Here is a 15,912-nt window from a genome sequence, read left to right as displayed (position 1 = left end):
CTGGGAATCGAACCCGGGTCAGCCGCGTGCAAGGCGAATGCCCTAGCCGCTGTGCTATCGCTCCAGCCTGGTGATCTCAGTTTTGTCATCCAAGGTGAAGGGTTTGTCATGGTCTGATCCTGTCCGGGCCCGTGTTTCCTCTCTCTGTACTACAGGTAACTGGGATAATCTGACATCGCCCTTCTGTTTTCTTGCTCAGCGTCATACTCTCCGTTTCCATCCGCGTCACAGCAAGCTGAAAGATTTCATCCTTCTTCATTGTTTTGTGTTGGGCCACGCTGGTGTTGCTCGGGGCTTACCCCTACCTCTGCACTTAGGGATCAGTGAGAAGTGCTCAGGGGATTCTATAGGGTTCCTGGGATAGAATCTGGGTTAACCCTTGCAAGGCAAGCACCCTCCCCGTTGTACTAGCCCCAAGATGTCATCTTTTGTATTTTATTTTGTATATCTAATACAACTTCGTTACCCACTCATCTGTTGTTGAACATCCTGGCTTTAGTTTTTTGTTTTGTTTTGGGGCCACACCCCGCTATGCTCAGGGCTGACTCCTGGCTCTGCACTCCAGGATCGCTCCTAGCAGGCCTTGGGGAGCTATATGGGATGCTGAGGATTGAACCTGGGTCGGCCACGTGGAAAGCGAGCACTTTGCCCACTGTTCTATCATTTCAGATGCTGATTTTTTGTTTCTGATGTTGTCTGCAGTGCCGAGAACCATGTTTTGTACTCGTGCCGCTGGGACTGCACCTGGCATGGTGGGGCAGTGCCAGGGTTGGGATTCTTAGCTCACATATGCACATAGGTCTTTACCAAAACATGTCCCTGGAAAGGCTTGGTAGCTGCTTGTGGTGTCTCTGGGGACCATGCTTGAGATTGAGCAAAGGGTCTCCATAGGAGAAGCAATGGCTTTCCCGAAAGTCCTCATAGAAGAGCCCTGGTGGGCCTGTTAGACAGCTTCTACTTCCTCTTTTTTGCTTATTGGTTTGGTTTTTGTTTGGACCACACCAGGCAGTGCTCAAGGGTTACTCCTGGCTCTGGACTCAGGAATTACTCCTGACAGTGCTCAGAGGACCACAGATAGGATAACAGGAATCAAACTCAGGCCAGTTGCCTGCAAGGCAAATGCCCTCTACTTGCTCCAACCCCTCATTTCCTTCCTTCTTCCTGGCAAGACTGTGGCCGTGATGATCAGCACTGCAGCAACCACACTGGACTGTGAGGTAGAAGCCACAGGTTTATGATGGCGAAACTCAAATCATCACAGAAGGGCCGGAGCAGCCCCAGAATCCTGTCCCAGACAGAGCTTGCTCTCTGTCTAAAGCCACCGGTGTTTGCTCTGCAGCAAGTTAGCCTCAAATTCACAGCCCTTCTGTTCAGTTTCTGCTGAAACAACTTCCCCCAGAAGGTGGGGCAATGATAACCCTCTCCCCCGTCCTCTTTCCTTATTCCTTCCTGACACACATATCAAACATTTCCTGTCTTTGCTATCCTAACCGGGGTATGTCCCTCCATTAACTGAAGAGATGATTCCAAGCTCCAGCTTGGAGAGCTGCTCAAACAGAAAAAGCACAACCAGGGGCTAAAGTGATAGTACAGCGGGTAGGGCATTTGCCTTGCACGTGGTCGACCTGGGTTTGATCCCCGGCGTCCCGTATGGTCCCCCAAGCACCGCCAGGAGTAATTCCTGAGTGCAGAGCCAGGAGTAAGCCCTGAGCATCACCCGGGCCAAAAAGCCAAAAAAGAAGCACAACAGCCGAGAGTCATGTCAATTACCAAGAATCTTTTTTTTTGGGGGGGGGAGTGTCACACCTGGCGATGCACAGGGGTTACTCCTGGCTCTTCACTCAGGAATTACCCCTGGCGGTGCTCAGGGGACCATATGGGATGCTGGGATTAGAACCCGGGTCGGCTGCGTGCAAGGCAAACGCCCTACCCGCTGTGCTATCGCTCCAGCCTCCACCAAGAATCTTTGAATTGACACAGATGTTCCCCAAACAGTTCCAGAAGTTACAATCCGCAAACATACATGCACATGCACAGGCTTGCACATACACACACAAGCACATATATGCACACACACACGCACACACACATGCACACACACGCGCACACACACATGCACATGCGTGCACACACACTTCTCTCTGCTGTCACTCCTCAAAGACTGACCAAATTCCACCAACCCCAGCATGCCGCTTTCCCTTGAGATCCCATTGCAGCACTTCAGGCCAAGGTTCATCTGCGGGGGGGGGAAATGTGGGGGCTCCCCTAAACCCCCTTTCCGCAGCTCTGGTCTGACCCTAGGACTCTTGAGTTTCAGGTGCCTCAAGTGAAGACTCCTGGGGGGTCACACAGACAACAATGCCCCCCCCGTCCCCCCAGGAGGAAACAGGCCCAGTTGGCATCAGGGCCGCCCGCCTAGCTCCTGGCTCCTTCCCTGCCCCCCTGCTGACCGTGTGGGGGACAGGGGCTCTTTGTAACCATCCCCGCCGCTTCCTGTGTGCTGGGCGCAGTGCCCGCTGCTTGGCTACAGTGACTCGCTTGCTTGCCACAACGGGACGAGGGGGGCTGAATCATCCCCGCTTTAAGGACGAGGGAAGTGGGGCCGAGGAGCCCTGAACCCTGCCCAGATCCCCAGCTTCTGGGAGGCAGGTCAGGACTTGCAGTCTGGGGGTCCCACTCTCTGCTCCAATGCCTTCCGGTCAGGGGCTCCCCTAGAATTCTTTCTTTGGGGGGCACGGGGGTGGGTCACACCCATGCACTATGCTCAGAGGACGTGAGGGGCTGGAGGTGGACCAGGCCCAGATGCCAGGCAAGCGCCTCACCTGCTGTGCCATCGCTCCTGGGGTGCATAGGACTCAGGGTGCTGACACCCTTAGGAGCACTTTCCCCGTGGGCCTTGCTGTCCGCTCAGGCCGGCAAACCACCTCGAGCCAAACCCTGGAGCCCGCAGCTATGCCCTAGAGCAGGGAGGTTTTTGGGGGGTGTTGGCTGTCTGGTCTTGGCATTTGTGCTGCCAGGCCTGTGCCCCGCGGCTGCGTGCCCCCCTCTCCGGGGTGGCTGGTCAAGGTGTCGCCCTTATGCTCTTGTTTCTGGGTCACATCTGGCGATGTTCAGCAGTGACTCCTGGCTCTGCTCTCGGGAATCATTTCTGGAGGTGCTTGGGGGGGTCCTATGGGAATAGGGGGGCTGGGGATTGAGCCAGGCCGGGCACGTGCAGGGCAGGCGCCTTAGCTGCTGTTCATCTCTCAGCCCGTTTTTAACTGGAGGCGGGGTGTGTATGGGGGGGGGTGAGCCACACTAGTAGTGCTCAGGGATCACTTCTTGTGAGGCTGGGGGGCTGGAGGCAGTGCTGGGGGGATCAAAATGAGGTTGAGCACCTCCCCCGACATGGTCTCTAGCCTGTGGTGTTGGTCCTTGAACCTGTGACCACACGAAGGTCACTGCTCTGCCCGAGGCAGCCCGGGTCAGACACCTGGCCAGCCTGTGCTGACCCTAGGGAAAGTCACACAGACCCCCTTGTGCTGGGGGACTGCTGAGCCGGCCCTGCAGGGGTGCGGGAGAGGGAGCCAGGGGCAGCGGCGCGGCCAGAGCTTAGCTGGGGGAGCTTAGCACGGGGAGAAAGGGACCCCAGCCATGACCCCCAGGGGTGCAGGTTGGGGGAAGGCCCTGAAGTTGTCAAGGCCAGTAAGGGTCTTCTCCGGCCACTGGGGGAGGTTGGCGAAGGCCCCATCCAAGGCACCACCTGACCACCCGGCCCCTTACACCCCAACCACCTGGCCACCCGGCCCTTTACACCCTAACCATCTGGCCACCCGGCCCCTTACACCCCAAGCCGGGTGGCCTTTGGCCTTGCCCTCCTGCACCCCCAGTTCTCGACTCCCTGCCCTCCCTGTGGACACCACTGGGTCCCTGTCCGTCACTCTGCGAGGCGGAAGCTGAGCTGGATTCCTGGGGGCTTGGAAGGCTGCCCCACCTGGCCGCCTGGGGCTGTCCCACCTTCACCTTCCAGTGTCCACTGGAAAAAGGGCCTCAGGGGCCTGTCCTTGACCTGCTCTCGATCTAGGTGGCGCCTGCCCAAGGCAGGCCCTGCATCCCCCACACCCTCTGCCTTAAGAGGGTAAACTGCTAAGCACAGCAGGGTTAGGGGAGCTGCCACCCAGCACCCGGTCCTGTGGACTGCTCCCAGCCCTGTCTCCCCCATGGTGTGCCTCCCTGGGCAGGTTTCACCTAGACTCCTCTTCCAGGGAGTCCTCCTGGACTGAACCAAATGGTCTCAAGAGGGGTCAGTCAGGAGCAAGGGTGCGGCTGGGAGAGAATCACCTGTCTGATGACAGGGTCGGGGGGCTGTGCTGCTCGAGGGTGTGGAGAACCTCCAAGCCAACCTTTTCCTTCGCTTTTTTGGGTCACACCAGGCAACGCACAGGGGTTACTCCTGGCAGTGCAGGTGTGTGTGTGGGGGAACCATATGAGATGCTGGGAATCGAATTTGAGTCGGCCGCCTGCAAGGCAAACGCCCTCCCCACTGTGCTATGCTCCAGCCCTATCTCCAACCTAACCCCGAGGCACGAGTCTAGATAAGACAAAATGCACCAGGTCAGGCCCTTCCGGGAAGGCCCCTGGGCCCGCTGCTCCGTCCCTCCCTTGCTCTTCACACCACTGGCCCTTCCTGGGCCTGTACAGACGCTTCTTCACCGGCAGCTGCCCACACCACCTCTGGAATTCAAGCAGGACCCCCGGCCCTTTGCCCGGCTCCAGCCCCAGCCCCTACCCTGCCCCCTTCAGCTCCAGCTCTCTGGGCGCCGGCGAGGGGAGCCGGCAATGAACAGAGAGCTGATGGGAGCAAGTGTTTATTGCTGAAATCTGGCCCGGGCTCCCGTGGGGCAACAGCAGCGGAGTGGGGGGGGGACAGTCGGGCTGGGGCTCAGAGCTGGGAGAGGATGTTGGGCGCCAGGGAGCAGGTGAGGCCCGTGCCGTCGGGCTCCACGTTCAAGGTCTTCACAACGCCATTCTCTATCAGCATGGAGAACCTGCGGGGGAGGGGCCGAGTGCAGGGAGGCGGCAGGGACCCTGCAGGGAGGCCCCCCCCACCCGGGGCCCCCACCCACTCTCACCTCTTGAGTCGCTGATTCCCAAAGAGTGGCACTAGGGTATCATCCAGCAGCAGGCCCGTCTCCTAGGGGACGTGGGAGGGGGTCAGGTCAGGCACCCCCTGGAGGGTTGGCCCCCCCCCCTGTCACTCCATCCCTTGGAGCCTGCCAGAAAGCGGCTCCCTGTAGGGCAGGGGGGACACTCACCTTCCCAAAGGCGCCTGTGGGGTCAGCCAGGAGCCGGACCTGAGGAGGAAGGCGGGTCACAGTGGTCCCTGCGCCCCTGCCCCCAACGCCGCCCCCAGCCGCGCCACCCCTCACCTTGCCCTCTGCCTTGTGGGCTTTGCCCCACTCCTCCGTCACGAAGACGTCGTTGACGCTCAGACAGGCCACCAGCTGCACACCCTTGGCCTTCAGCTTCTCAGCGTCCTCCACATAGCCGGGCAGGTGGGTCTGGGAGGGCACCCAGAGGTCAGCAAAGCCCAAACCCCGGCGTCCAGGCCGTGCTCCCTTCCCTCCTCGCACCTGTGTCATTGCCCCCCACCCCCAGGTATGAGCTGGGGTACCCTGTTTGCTCCAAGCTTCCACAAACGCTGAGCTGTACTCTGGCGGCCCTGGGACCCGAACCCGGGACCTTGTGCATGGAAGACAGGGGCTGCCCCCAGACGCAGGCAAACACCTGAGCACAGCCCTCACCTTGGAGCAGCCGGGGGTGAAAGCTCCGGGGACCCCGAACAGCACCCCTTTCTTGCCCTTGAACAGCTCCGCCAGGTTCACCTTGTTCCCAGGCTCCTTTTCAAACACGACCACTGACGGGACGGCATCGCCCACCTGCAGAGGCTCTGAATGAGTGAGCGAGTGGCAGACACCCCAGGTTGCCAGGGGCGCTAATCCTCTTAGCCAACAAAACAGGCGGTGTGGAGTGTCGCAAGGGGTTGAGCCAGCAGGCTAAGTTCAGGGAAGCGAGTAGGAGTGGGGGGTGGGGTGAGTAGGTGTGGGGGGTGGGGGTGTATGGGGTTAGGGAAGGGTCTTGACGGTTAGCGGGGGCGGGATGCAGCCCAGGGGGGGAGAGGGACTCGCAGGTAGGTCCCTACTCGCAGGTAGGTCCCCGGTACGAGCTAGAGAAGAGAAATGGGGGGGCTGGGGTAACTGTCCACCTGGGGGTGAAAGTTCTTTCTGGGGGGGGTCTGACACCGGCAGTTAGGAGGTGAGATAAGGGGGTCTCAGAAGAGCCAGAGAGAAGTGGGGAAGCCAAGGAGCTGGAGGAAGGCCCAGAAGAGGGGTGCGGGACCCGAGGGTGGGAGCTGGCCCTGGGAAGGAGAGAACGGGGCAGCGCACCATGGGCTGTGCGCTCTGAGACGCCACTCGCGCCGGGCGGGGTGCAAGGGAACGCCGGGTTCGAGGACAGATGCTACGGGAGACTGGGCGCTGAGTGGGGCGAGGGCGAGGGGGCAGGCAGGCCTGGAGTTCAAGGTCCTGGAGAAGGGGGCACCCTGGGAAGCGGGTGCAGAGTGGCCAGGAGGGCCGCGGGGGAGGCGGGGGGGGCGGGGATGCGCCTCGGAGCGAGTCCCTAGAATCGGCGAGAAATCGGGGGCGGTTACAGGTCCGGGTTCCCAGACCGGCGGGGGACAGACGGCGGGAGGAGCCGTGGGGGCGCCGAGCAGGGGTCCGCGGGGCAGGCGGGAATCACTGCCCCCGCAGAGAGGGGAGGGGGGGCGGGAGGACCCGGGGCGCCCCGGTCACCTTGATAGGGCCCATGGCGGCGACGGCGCTTCGGAAACCGCGGACCCCGCCGGGTGCTCGCTGGCAGCTCCCTGCTGTCCCCGCCGACGCAGAGCCCACGGCGACCGTGCGCAACAGCGACGGGAGCGAGCGGCGGGTCGCGACGTGCAGCGCCGGTAGCCCCATGCCCGCCGAGCCTATGACCGCCAGGCCCCGCCCCCGGGGCGGAGCAGCGCGCGAGGGGCGGGGCGCGACGCCGCGACCCTGCAGAGGCGGAGCCGCGGGCCCTCGGGACCTCCCCGCGGCGCAGGCGCGGGCCGAGCGCACAGGGGCGGGGCTTCCGGGACTCCGCGCTGATTTGCATGACGGGGCGAGGCCATTGGCGCGCAGCGCCTGGAGGGCGGGGCTTCGCGGGGCTTATTTGTATACAAGGTGGGGCGCCTCGGCTTCGATGACTCCGCCTCCCGTCGGGCGCGAGGGACTGCGGAGTTCGGCGTGCGTCCGGTGTGTAGGTTACACATTTATTTTGGCTTCCGTGAAGGTCGCGGCGGGGCAGCCGCTCACGTGATTTGCAGCGAGGGGAGGACTGGGCCTGCGCTTAGCACTCCGCGGCCGAGGTCCTTCCGGGCGCCCCGCCGGATCGATCCGGTCTCAAATTCCTCGGGCCGCGAGCACTAGAGCGCCGGTCAAGCCGCCGCTTCCGCTCTTCCCAGCCGTCCAATCGGGTGGAAGGGAGCGGCCGGAAGCGGCGCTTTGGTGCCGCCCCCTTCCGGTTCCGGCCAGTCGGAGCGAGCGCGTCGGAGCGAAATGAAGCTGCTCACCCACAATCTGCTGAGCTCGCATGTGCGGGGGGTGGGGCCCAGAGGCTTCCCTCTGCGCCTCCAGGTACCGGCGGGCGCCGTCTCGCGGGGGCCCCGGGTGGGTGCGGACGGCCCGGGCCGGCGCCTGCCCACACCTCTGTCCCGCAGGCCGAAGAGGTGCGCATCCACCACGTGGAGTTCAACCCGGAATTCGTGGCGCGCATGATCCCCAAGGTGGAGTGGACGGCACTTCAGCAGGCGGCGGACAGCGTGAGCGCCCCCGCCCCCCCGCGAGCACCCCTGGAGGGTCGGCCCGCCCCGGGGTGAGGACCCTGGTGGTGACGCGCCTCTTGCTTTTAGCTGAGTTTGGCCGAGGTGCCCAACGGGCCGGTTGAGGGGTACGAGAACGATGAGGAGTTTCTGCGGAAGATGCACCACGTGCTGCTGGAGGTGAGACGCCCCCTCGCCGCTTGTCTTGTGGGTGTTCGGGTTTCGGGGGCGGGGAACGCCACGCCAGGGTAGGGTAGGGATCACCTTTGGCAGTGCCGCGGGGTCGACCCGGGTAAGTCTTGTCCAAGGCCAACACCTTTCCCTCTGCACTCTCCCGCCCCGCAGGTGGAGGTCATGGAGGGGACCCTGCAGTGCCCAGAATCAGGACGTCTGTTCCCCATCAGCCGTGGGATCCCCAACATGCTGCTGAACGACGAGGAGACCGACACTTAGCTCGCCAACCCGCCATCTGTTCCCAGTGTGACTTTGTATATCTGTGAAATCCTGTGTCCGTGACCCCCGCCCCCACTTGGCCCAGTGATTCAGCCAGCCACACGTTTGAGCTCGATATTATATATATTTTTTTCTCATTAAAGGTTCAAAACCAAAAGCGGTTTCTCTTTGCAGCAAATATACATTAAAATAGAGTCTCTGTACAGCCTGGGCACTGGGCCCCGGCTTGCCCCTTGTCCCTGTGCCTCCCTGGCCAAACCCAAAAATAAATATAGTGTTATTGCTCTGCAGGGCATAGAGGCAGGGCTCTCCCTAACCCCTGACGAGGTCGGATGGGAGCTGATGGGGGGCCCTGGCCACCCCAGGGGTCCAGGGGCTGGAGCCTGCTTGGAGTTATTGCTTCAAGGGGGGGGGCAGTAATGCCCAATGCAGATGAGGGAGAGAGGTGCGAAGGGGGCGGGCCTTTGCTCTCTGTGCCCTCTGCTCTGGAGAGGGGGTCGGATTAAGCAGCAGCAAAAGCATCACCCGCTGGGAGACTGTGACCTCCACACTCCTTCCCTCCCTGAGATCAGGCTTCTGCCCCCTCACACGTCCCCTAAGCCCCCTATGGCTTCCGCAAGGCCCCGGACACTCGCGGGGCACATTATGGCTTGCAAGGGGCAGCACTGCCCAGAGCCCGGGCATGCCTTCCCAGCTCCTTTCCAGTGCCCCCCTCGGCGGGGAGAGGAGGGCGGAAGGCCCGCTCCCAGGGGCTGATGGTACGGCCCTGGCCTTGCCAGCAGGCTGCGCGCTGCCCCCTCACCGTGGGGCTGATTCCCTGCCGGGCGGGTCCTGCCAGCACCCCCACCCATGCCCACCCCTTGCCTCAGTCCATCATGGCCTCAAGCATCTCCAAGAAGAGCTTGTGCATGGGCACCTTGCCCTCCAGCTTCACCCCGTAGAAATGGGCCAGCACTTTGCCCGCCGTCTGGCGGAGGAGCGGCAGGGTGAGCAGCAGCCTGCCTGCCCGCCGTCGCTCCGCGCCCCCGCCAGGGCCTGCCCGGCCAGCCTCGTACTCCAGCAGGGCCTCGTGCAGCGCCTCCCGCAGCTGCTCCACCGCCTCGGCGTCCTCGATGTGCACGGAGTCTGCGGGGAGAGGGGACAGCCGCGAGCTGGGCCGGGTGGAAGGAGCACTGGCGGGCGAGGCAGCCCCCTGCCCCGGCCCAGGAAGCGTGGCCCCTGGAATTCCAACGGCCAGTATCCCGCAGGCTCTCAGGCTGGCCTTGTGATCCATCTGTCACCGGTCACCCACCGACCCTGTCAAGGCCCCGTTCCCAGGCATGCCCACTCACAACCCCGCGCCCCTACCCACCAGGCCTCTGCCGGCCGGGCTGGCTGCCACAGCCCATTCCCACAGGCACCCCCTCACCTGAATTGGCCAGGGCCAGGGCCTTTAGCAGCACGTACTCCTCCCGCTCCAGCCGCAGCGCCTGCAGCCGCCGCACCAGCTGCAGCAGGGCCGCCCCCAGCTCCCCCAGGCCCGCCGCGCGCGCCCCCTCTTCATCCAGGACCAGGTCCTCGGCGAAGGCCAGCTCGTCCTGCAGGGGCAGAGAGCGCTGGGCCACACCAAGCACCAGGACCTCCATCCACACGCTCTGCAGCACGGACATCTGGTCTGACAGGGACAGCGACGAGAAGCCTGTGGCGGGGGCGGGGGGGGGAGAGGCGACAGGGGTGGGTGGGTTGAGCAAGGGCCCGGGGGCAGCCCGGCCTCGCGGTGGGGGCCTCCCACTGCCCATCCTTTACCTGGGATGCTCTTGGCCCAGCTGATGGTGACCACGATCTCTCGATCAAAAAGGTCGCAGAGGGTGGCCACGGCCGGGAGGTGACCATCGGGGCCTGCAGGGTCAGGCATGGCGTACAGTTTCTCGGGCTCGACGACCAAGAGATGCGACACCAGCGCGTTCACGGGGGCTGCGGGACGGCAGAGAGGGTCAGCCCATCATCACCCGACGCCGCTTTGTGTCAGCACCTTCCTGGTCCCCCCTCAAGACCTGGCCCGGCCTCACCCCAGGGAGAGCCTACGGGGGGGCAGGGGGGACAGAGGCTGGGGGGAGCTCCAGCTCCAGGAGTGGAGGCGGTGGGACGAGCCCCTCACATCCCACCCCGCCCGCCCTGCTCTCACCTGTCTTCCGAGGGCCTCCAGCTACCGCCAGAGGTCCAGTGGGGAAGGGCCCCGGGAAGGGCAGTGGGTCCACCTCGGGCCGTCGCTTGTACTTCTGCCGACCACCCCGCACGCGGTCCAGACGCACCCCTGAAACAGGAGACAGGAATGTGACCTGGGGCCGGGGGAGTCTCGCGCCACCCACCCCGCCCATGCCCAAGCCCGCTCCTGGGCATGCCACCTGCAGCACCCCACTGTCCCCCTGCAGCCCTGCGCTCACCCTCCTTGAGCACGGTCCCCCCCCAGGGCCCCTTACCCCCCGGCCCCGCGCTCACCCTCCTTGAGCATGCCCACCCGCAGGCACTTGGTGAAGCGGCAGGCCTGGCAGGCCTTGCGTCTCCGCTTGGTGATCTCACACTCGTTGGACGCCGGGCAGCTGTACTCGATGCTCCCTGCCAGGAAGAGGCAGGCTCAGTGGCGGTCACCCAGAGCCCGGGACAGCCCTGATGCCTCCCCACAAGCACGGGTCTGGGGAGAGTGGGAGGGTGTGAGGGGCCAGGAGGCCGGGGTGGTGAGGGGCACGGCTGCCCTGCCTGGCCTCTCCCAGCCCTCTCAGGCCTGCAGTGGCCCCGTCCAAGGCCTTGGGTGCTGCACACAGGGGCGAACTGACCACCTGTCTCGCGCAGTGCGCTGCCATGAAGCCTCCCCTCCAGGCCCCTCTGCATTTTTTTTGGGGGGGTGGGATACCTCATGGGCCACACCTGGGGGTGCTCAGGGCTTACTCCTGGCTCTGTGCTCAGGAATCACTCCCGATAGGCTCAGGGAACCATATGGGACCCAGCCAGCCACATGCAAGGCAAACATCCAGCTCCACGGGCCCTCTGCTTTGGCGTCTAAACTGCAGCCCGCTGGGCCCCTGCCCACCCGCTGGCCACGTGGCGGGGTTCACGCACTTCCTTCAGCTCTTCAAGCCTCGACCGGCTGGCCAGAGTTTTGGGGCTGGGCTTTTGGTTTGGTTTGGGATCACTCTCGGGGTGCTCCAGGCTTACTCCTGGCTCTGTGCTCAGAAGTCACTCCTGGAGGGGGGCAGGGCACGGTATGTGGGGCAGGGAACCAACCCAGATCCGCTTTGTGCAAGTCAAGGGCCCTGTCCTGGGTTCTCAGCATGTCCGAAGTGGTGGCCACATCTGGCCCCCAAACCTGCCACCTGATTTCTCCGGGATCTCAGATCCATCCCAGCATGTGGCACTGGCCGGCTTTACCTGCCCACCTCTCACCCCAGTCCTCCCCTCCTGCTCCTCACCTCCCCTGTCTCCTCACCCGACCCCTACCCCCCGCTGTGCCTCTCCCCTCACTGCTCGGCACAGCTGTGGCAGCAGCTGCAGGAGCCGACCGACCGCCTTGGCCCTGGCCTGCCCCTGCTCCCTCCACTTCCCTTCACAAGCCCTGCCTGCCGTGGCCAGGGTCGGCCCTCTGCTCCCCCTGCCTTGCCTGGCTTCCGGATACTCTGCGGGACCCTCCAGCCTCCTGGGGCTCCCAAAGTGGCACCCCCCCAACTCAGGACAAGCTGCCTCTCACCTAGCGGGGGGGTCCTGCCCCAGACCCCCATGACAAAGCCAAGCTCCTCCCTGCAGATGCCTCCCTGGCTTGGCAGTTTCTCAGCAGCTCGCAGGACCATCAAACATGCGAGGCAGGAAAATACTTTTTGGGGAGGCTGGAGCGATAGCACAGCGGGTAGGGCGTTTGCCTTGCACGCGGCTGACCCGGGTTCGATTCCCAGCATCCCATATGGTCCCCCATGCACCACCAGGAATAATTCCCAAGCGCAGGGCCAGGAGTAACCCCTGAGTATCGCTGCATGTGACCCAAAAAAGCTAAAAAAAAAGGAAAATACTCTTTTTTTCTCTTTATCACTGGTCTCCCCCTCAGCGCCCCATCCAGAGCCAGGATGGACCCCAGAGCTAGGAATGGGTCAGCAAGCAGCGGGCACTGATGGCCAACTGAGCCAAGGCCTCAGAGCCTCATGGAGCTACTGCAACCAGACCACAGGCTCCTAGTGCTCTTCTCCTTTAGCCTTCTGTGCTCGGACAGACACAGCCTCCGGGAAGCCCTCCGGTGCCACAGGCCCACCATGTTCCTGGCACACACACCCTCCCCTCCTGCCAACACCTACCACAGCTGGACACACCACAGAAGGGCTGTACCAACCGTGGGACTGCATGATTTGTTCGCTTCTGACAGGAGAGGCAGACAAGAGCTGTCCCGTCCTGGTCCCTGCCCTGTCGTCAGGCCAGGGGAGGAAACCCAGGTCTGTGGAGGTTTGGGCCTGTGCCACTACACCCTGTCACCACTGTGGGACCTGGCCCACGGCTCAGTAAGGGGTGCCCAGAGCCGGCCAAAGCCTCGTAAACATCTGTCAGCTACGTCAGAGAGAACAAGGGGCTCCGGGCTGGCAGGCGACCCCAGGCCCTGGCCAGGCAAGAAGGTCACTCAGCCAGGAGGCCTCAGTCCAACACACAGGTGGTAGAAATCACCTCCACCTGAACCCAGACGGACCCAGGTTCAAATCCTGCTTCTGCCACTGTCTAACACCCTAGTGGGCCGGGAGGGTGACCCCAGCACCCGCACATTGCAGAGATTTTATGGGGTCCCCAAGAGGATCAGCGGTACCACGGCTACGGGGCAAGATATGGACTCCAGGCCCCAGGGGTGTGGCTCCGTGCTGATGTGCACGGCTAGTTTGCGTGAGGGCCTGGATTCGAACCCAGCACTACAAAAAAAAAAAGTTTCCAAAATGAACGTTGCTGCTCCCCCCGCCCCTCCCCCCAGCCAAGAAAAAGGTGCTTTCCAAGTAAAATGTACAGGAAGGGCACAAACAGCCTTGCTCCGTGGCCAAGTGGGCCCGGGGTGAGACCGGGGTCCTGAGGACTAGGCCTAGGGCCTGAGAGTCTTTTCCAAATCCAAGGCTGGACCGGGGCTGCCCCTCAGAAAGACCAGCGTCTGCGGCTAGAGAGACAGTCCGGCGGGCGGGGTGCTCGCCTTCACGGGCCGACCCACCCGGTTCCATCCTGGGCACTGCACATGGTCCCGGGTGCCGCTGGGAGCGACACCTGGTGCAGAGTAAGCCCTGCGCACTACCGGGTGTGGCCCCAAAACAACCAGCCATAAAACCAGCTTCTTGCCGTGCCGCTCGGGGACAGGAACAAAGACGGGGGCATGATGGGTGATGGGGCCGGGCAGGCCATAGCTGAAGCAAGAGTCAAGCTGGCAGCCGGCACGGTGCCAGGGCGAGAGCTCGCAGAAACCTCGGAGGCACCCCAAGCTTTTGTGCACCACCCCACATCTAGCCCAGCAACCCATCCTGACGGTTTCATCGAACGCCAAAGGCCAAGGACATAGCAGCGAGGCCGAAGGGCCTGGGAACGCCCACCTGCCCACCCTCAGTGGTACCCGGGTAGTTCCGGGGCCTCAGGCTGCCTGGGAGCAGAGTGCCAAGTGGGTGGCGCCAGACCCAGAGGGCAAAGGGCAAAGGCCAAGGAGTGGCCGGCGGGCTCGGGGGCTCACCCTGGATGGTCCTCTTGAAGAAAGCTTTGCAGGCCTCGCAGGATGCCACGCCATAGTGGTAGCCGGAGGCCACGTCCCCGCACACCAGGCAGAGCCGTTTGGGCAGGGAGCTGAGCACCAGCTTCCCGCCGCCCTGCTCGCCGGGCCCCGCGCCCTCCGCATCCTCCTCCTCCTTGTGGCCTGGGAGGCAGCGGGCGGGAGCGGGGCCGGGGGCCAGGGCCACGGGGGGCTCGGGCTCGGTCTCCGAGGAACCCTTCGGGCTGTCGGGGCTGGCCGGCTCTGCCTTGATGTAGAGCGGCTCGATGCCCACCACCTGGCTGGACATGGCGCTGGTCACCTGTGGGAAGAGGTCACAGGTCACCGCCGGGTCAGGGGTGGAGAGACAGTGGGCCACCCAGGTTGCCCAACCCCAGGCCTGCGGCCAGTTTCCAGGCAAGGCAAAAGGGAAGGAGGGGGACCAGAGTCCAGGGACGGGCCCCCAGGAAGAGGCCCTGCGGTTGCCATGGGAACGAGCTCCAGCGCCTCCAGCCCTGTACTGACAGCAGGCCTCCCACCTGACAACCTGGAGAGGCCTGGGCACCGGCTCTTCCCTGCCAGGCCTGGGAACACGGGAGCCAAACCCCATCTGGAATCCCCAATCAGAAGGGAGCCCCCACTTCATTTTCTCCAGCGTGGGGGCCCCCCTCAAGAGCCCTGAGGCACAGGGACCCCTGGGCAGCGGATGCGACCACGCGTGCCCTGCACACCAGTTTTCACTCGAGCTCACGTGTCTTGCACACCCCTCCTGAGGGGCACACGCAGCAAAGTCACACCCCCTGAGCCCCCCGCCCCAACCCACACAGGGGCATCCACCGGGGCTCTAGGAAACAGTCCGGCCTCTGGCACCTGCCGCGGGGCCCAGCACGCCCCAGGCCAGGCACGCGGGGGCGCGGCTCCCTCCTGCACGCCCCCGCCCCCCCGCCGGCACATGCCGGCTCCCACCCCGACTGCCGCAGTCCTCCAGGGGCGCCCCGCCCCCCAACCTGCGCACACCTACGGGAAGTTCCCCGAAGTTGCCCGCCTCCCCTCCCCCTCGGCCGCGGGAGACCTCATCGGGCATCAGGAAGTAAGCCGGGAGCGCCCAGGAGGAGGAAGTGCGCCCCTGCCGGGGCGGTGACCTTTGACCCAAAGAAGAGGGTGGCCCGGAGCCCCCTGGAGCGCCCCCACGTGGTCTCGGGAGCCCCTTCCTCGACAACGCAGCCTCCCCATCTCGCACCCGGGCCCGGCTCCGGGACGTCGCCCGCTCCAGGTGCGGGGCTCAACGCGGCCCTGGCACGAGATCCGAGGCCCAAGCTTGACCCCGGCCGGGACCTGCAGCCCCGCCGGCCCCTGCCTCGGACCTGGGCGCCGGCCACCCGCGCACCCTCTGCCCGCCGGGCCCCCGGCGCTGCGGGACCGCGGCCCGACCCCCCGGCGCGCTCGCACATGGCCCCCGCGCCCCGCCCGCACACCCTCCCGCGGCGATCCCCTCCGCCCCCGGACCTGGGGCTCCGGCGGGGCGGGCGGGCAGGCATGGGGGCCGAGCGGCCCGGAGCGCCGGGGTGAGCCGGGGGCCACGGGCGGCCCCTCCTCCGCCTCTTCCTCGGGCCGCGCCGCCGCGCCGCGCCGCGTCCCCTCACTCGGCGGCGCCGCCGGCGGCTTGTAGGACACAAAAGGACATCGCGGCCGCTTCCTACTCCGCTTCCTCCAGCTGACAGCGGGGGCGGGGCCGGCCTGCGCATGCAAAGCAGGGGGCGGGGCCCGGCGCTCTATGCTAATCAGCCGCGAGGGGCGGGCGGCGCCTGCGTGCCTGGGCGAGTCGGGGCGGAGCCGGCAGGGCCGGGGGCGGGCCTTC

The 15,912-nt window shown here is 64.5% G+C and overlaps 3 protein-coding genes across 3 annotated transcripts; 1 reads left to right on the top strand and 2 right to left on the bottom strand.

Moving 5' to 3' along the window:
* Nucleotides 1–4,834: 4,834 nt before the first annotated feature.
* On the bottom strand, nt 4,835–7,042 carry PRDX5 (peroxiredoxin 5). Its single transcript, XM_055142468.1, has 6 exons — nt 6,831–7,042; nt 5,784–5,918; nt 5,409–5,540; nt 5,295–5,333; nt 5,112–5,173; nt 4,835–5,027 (listed from the first exon to the last, which is right to left on the bottom strand). The coding sequence occupies exons 1-6, from the start codon at nt 6,993–6,995 to the stop codon at nt 4,922–4,924; spliced, it is 639 nt and encodes a 212-aa protein (XP_054998443.1). The 5' UTR covers nt 6,996–7,042; the 3' UTR covers nt 4,835–4,921.
* Nucleotides 7,043–7,158: 116 nt separating this feature from the next.
* Nucleotides 7,159–8,489, top strand: TRMT112 (tRNA methyltransferase activator subunit 11-2). Its single transcript, XM_004618379.2, has 5 exons — nt 7,159–7,313; nt 7,523–7,694; nt 7,778–7,879; nt 7,970–8,059; nt 8,225–8,489. The coding sequence occupies exons 1-5, from the start codon at nt 7,261–7,263 to the stop codon at nt 8,330–8,332; spliced, it is 525 nt and encodes a 174-aa protein (XP_004618436.2). The 5' UTR covers nt 7,159–7,260; the 3' UTR covers nt 8,333–8,489.
* On the bottom strand, nt 8,437–15,776 carry ESRRA (estrogen related receptor alpha). Its single transcript, XM_055142466.1, has 7 exons — nt 15,561–15,776; nt 14,040–14,376; nt 10,811–10,927; nt 10,497–10,625; nt 10,118–10,285; nt 9,741–10,010; nt 8,437–9,457 (listed from the first exon to the last, which is right to left on the bottom strand). The coding sequence occupies exons 2-7, from the start codon at nt 14,362–14,364 to the stop codon at nt 9,198–9,200; spliced, it is 1,269 nt and encodes a 422-aa protein (XP_054998441.1). The 5' UTR covers nt 14,365–14,376; nt 15,561–15,776; the 3' UTR covers nt 8,437–9,197.
* Between the last annotated feature and the right edge of the window lie 136 nt (nt 15,777–15,912).

The sequence above is a fragment of the Sorex araneus genome, chromosome 6 (genome assembly GCF_027595985.1).
Source record: "Sorex araneus isolate mSorAra2 chromosome 6, mSorAra2.pri, whole genome shotgun sequence".
NCBI classification, from domain to species: domain Eukaryota; kingdom Metazoa; phylum Chordata; class Mammalia; order Eulipotyphla; family Soricidae; genus Sorex; species Sorex araneus.
The sequence above is the reverse complement of the archived record's forward strand: the minus strand, read 5'-3'. Positions and strand labels throughout refer to the sequence as shown.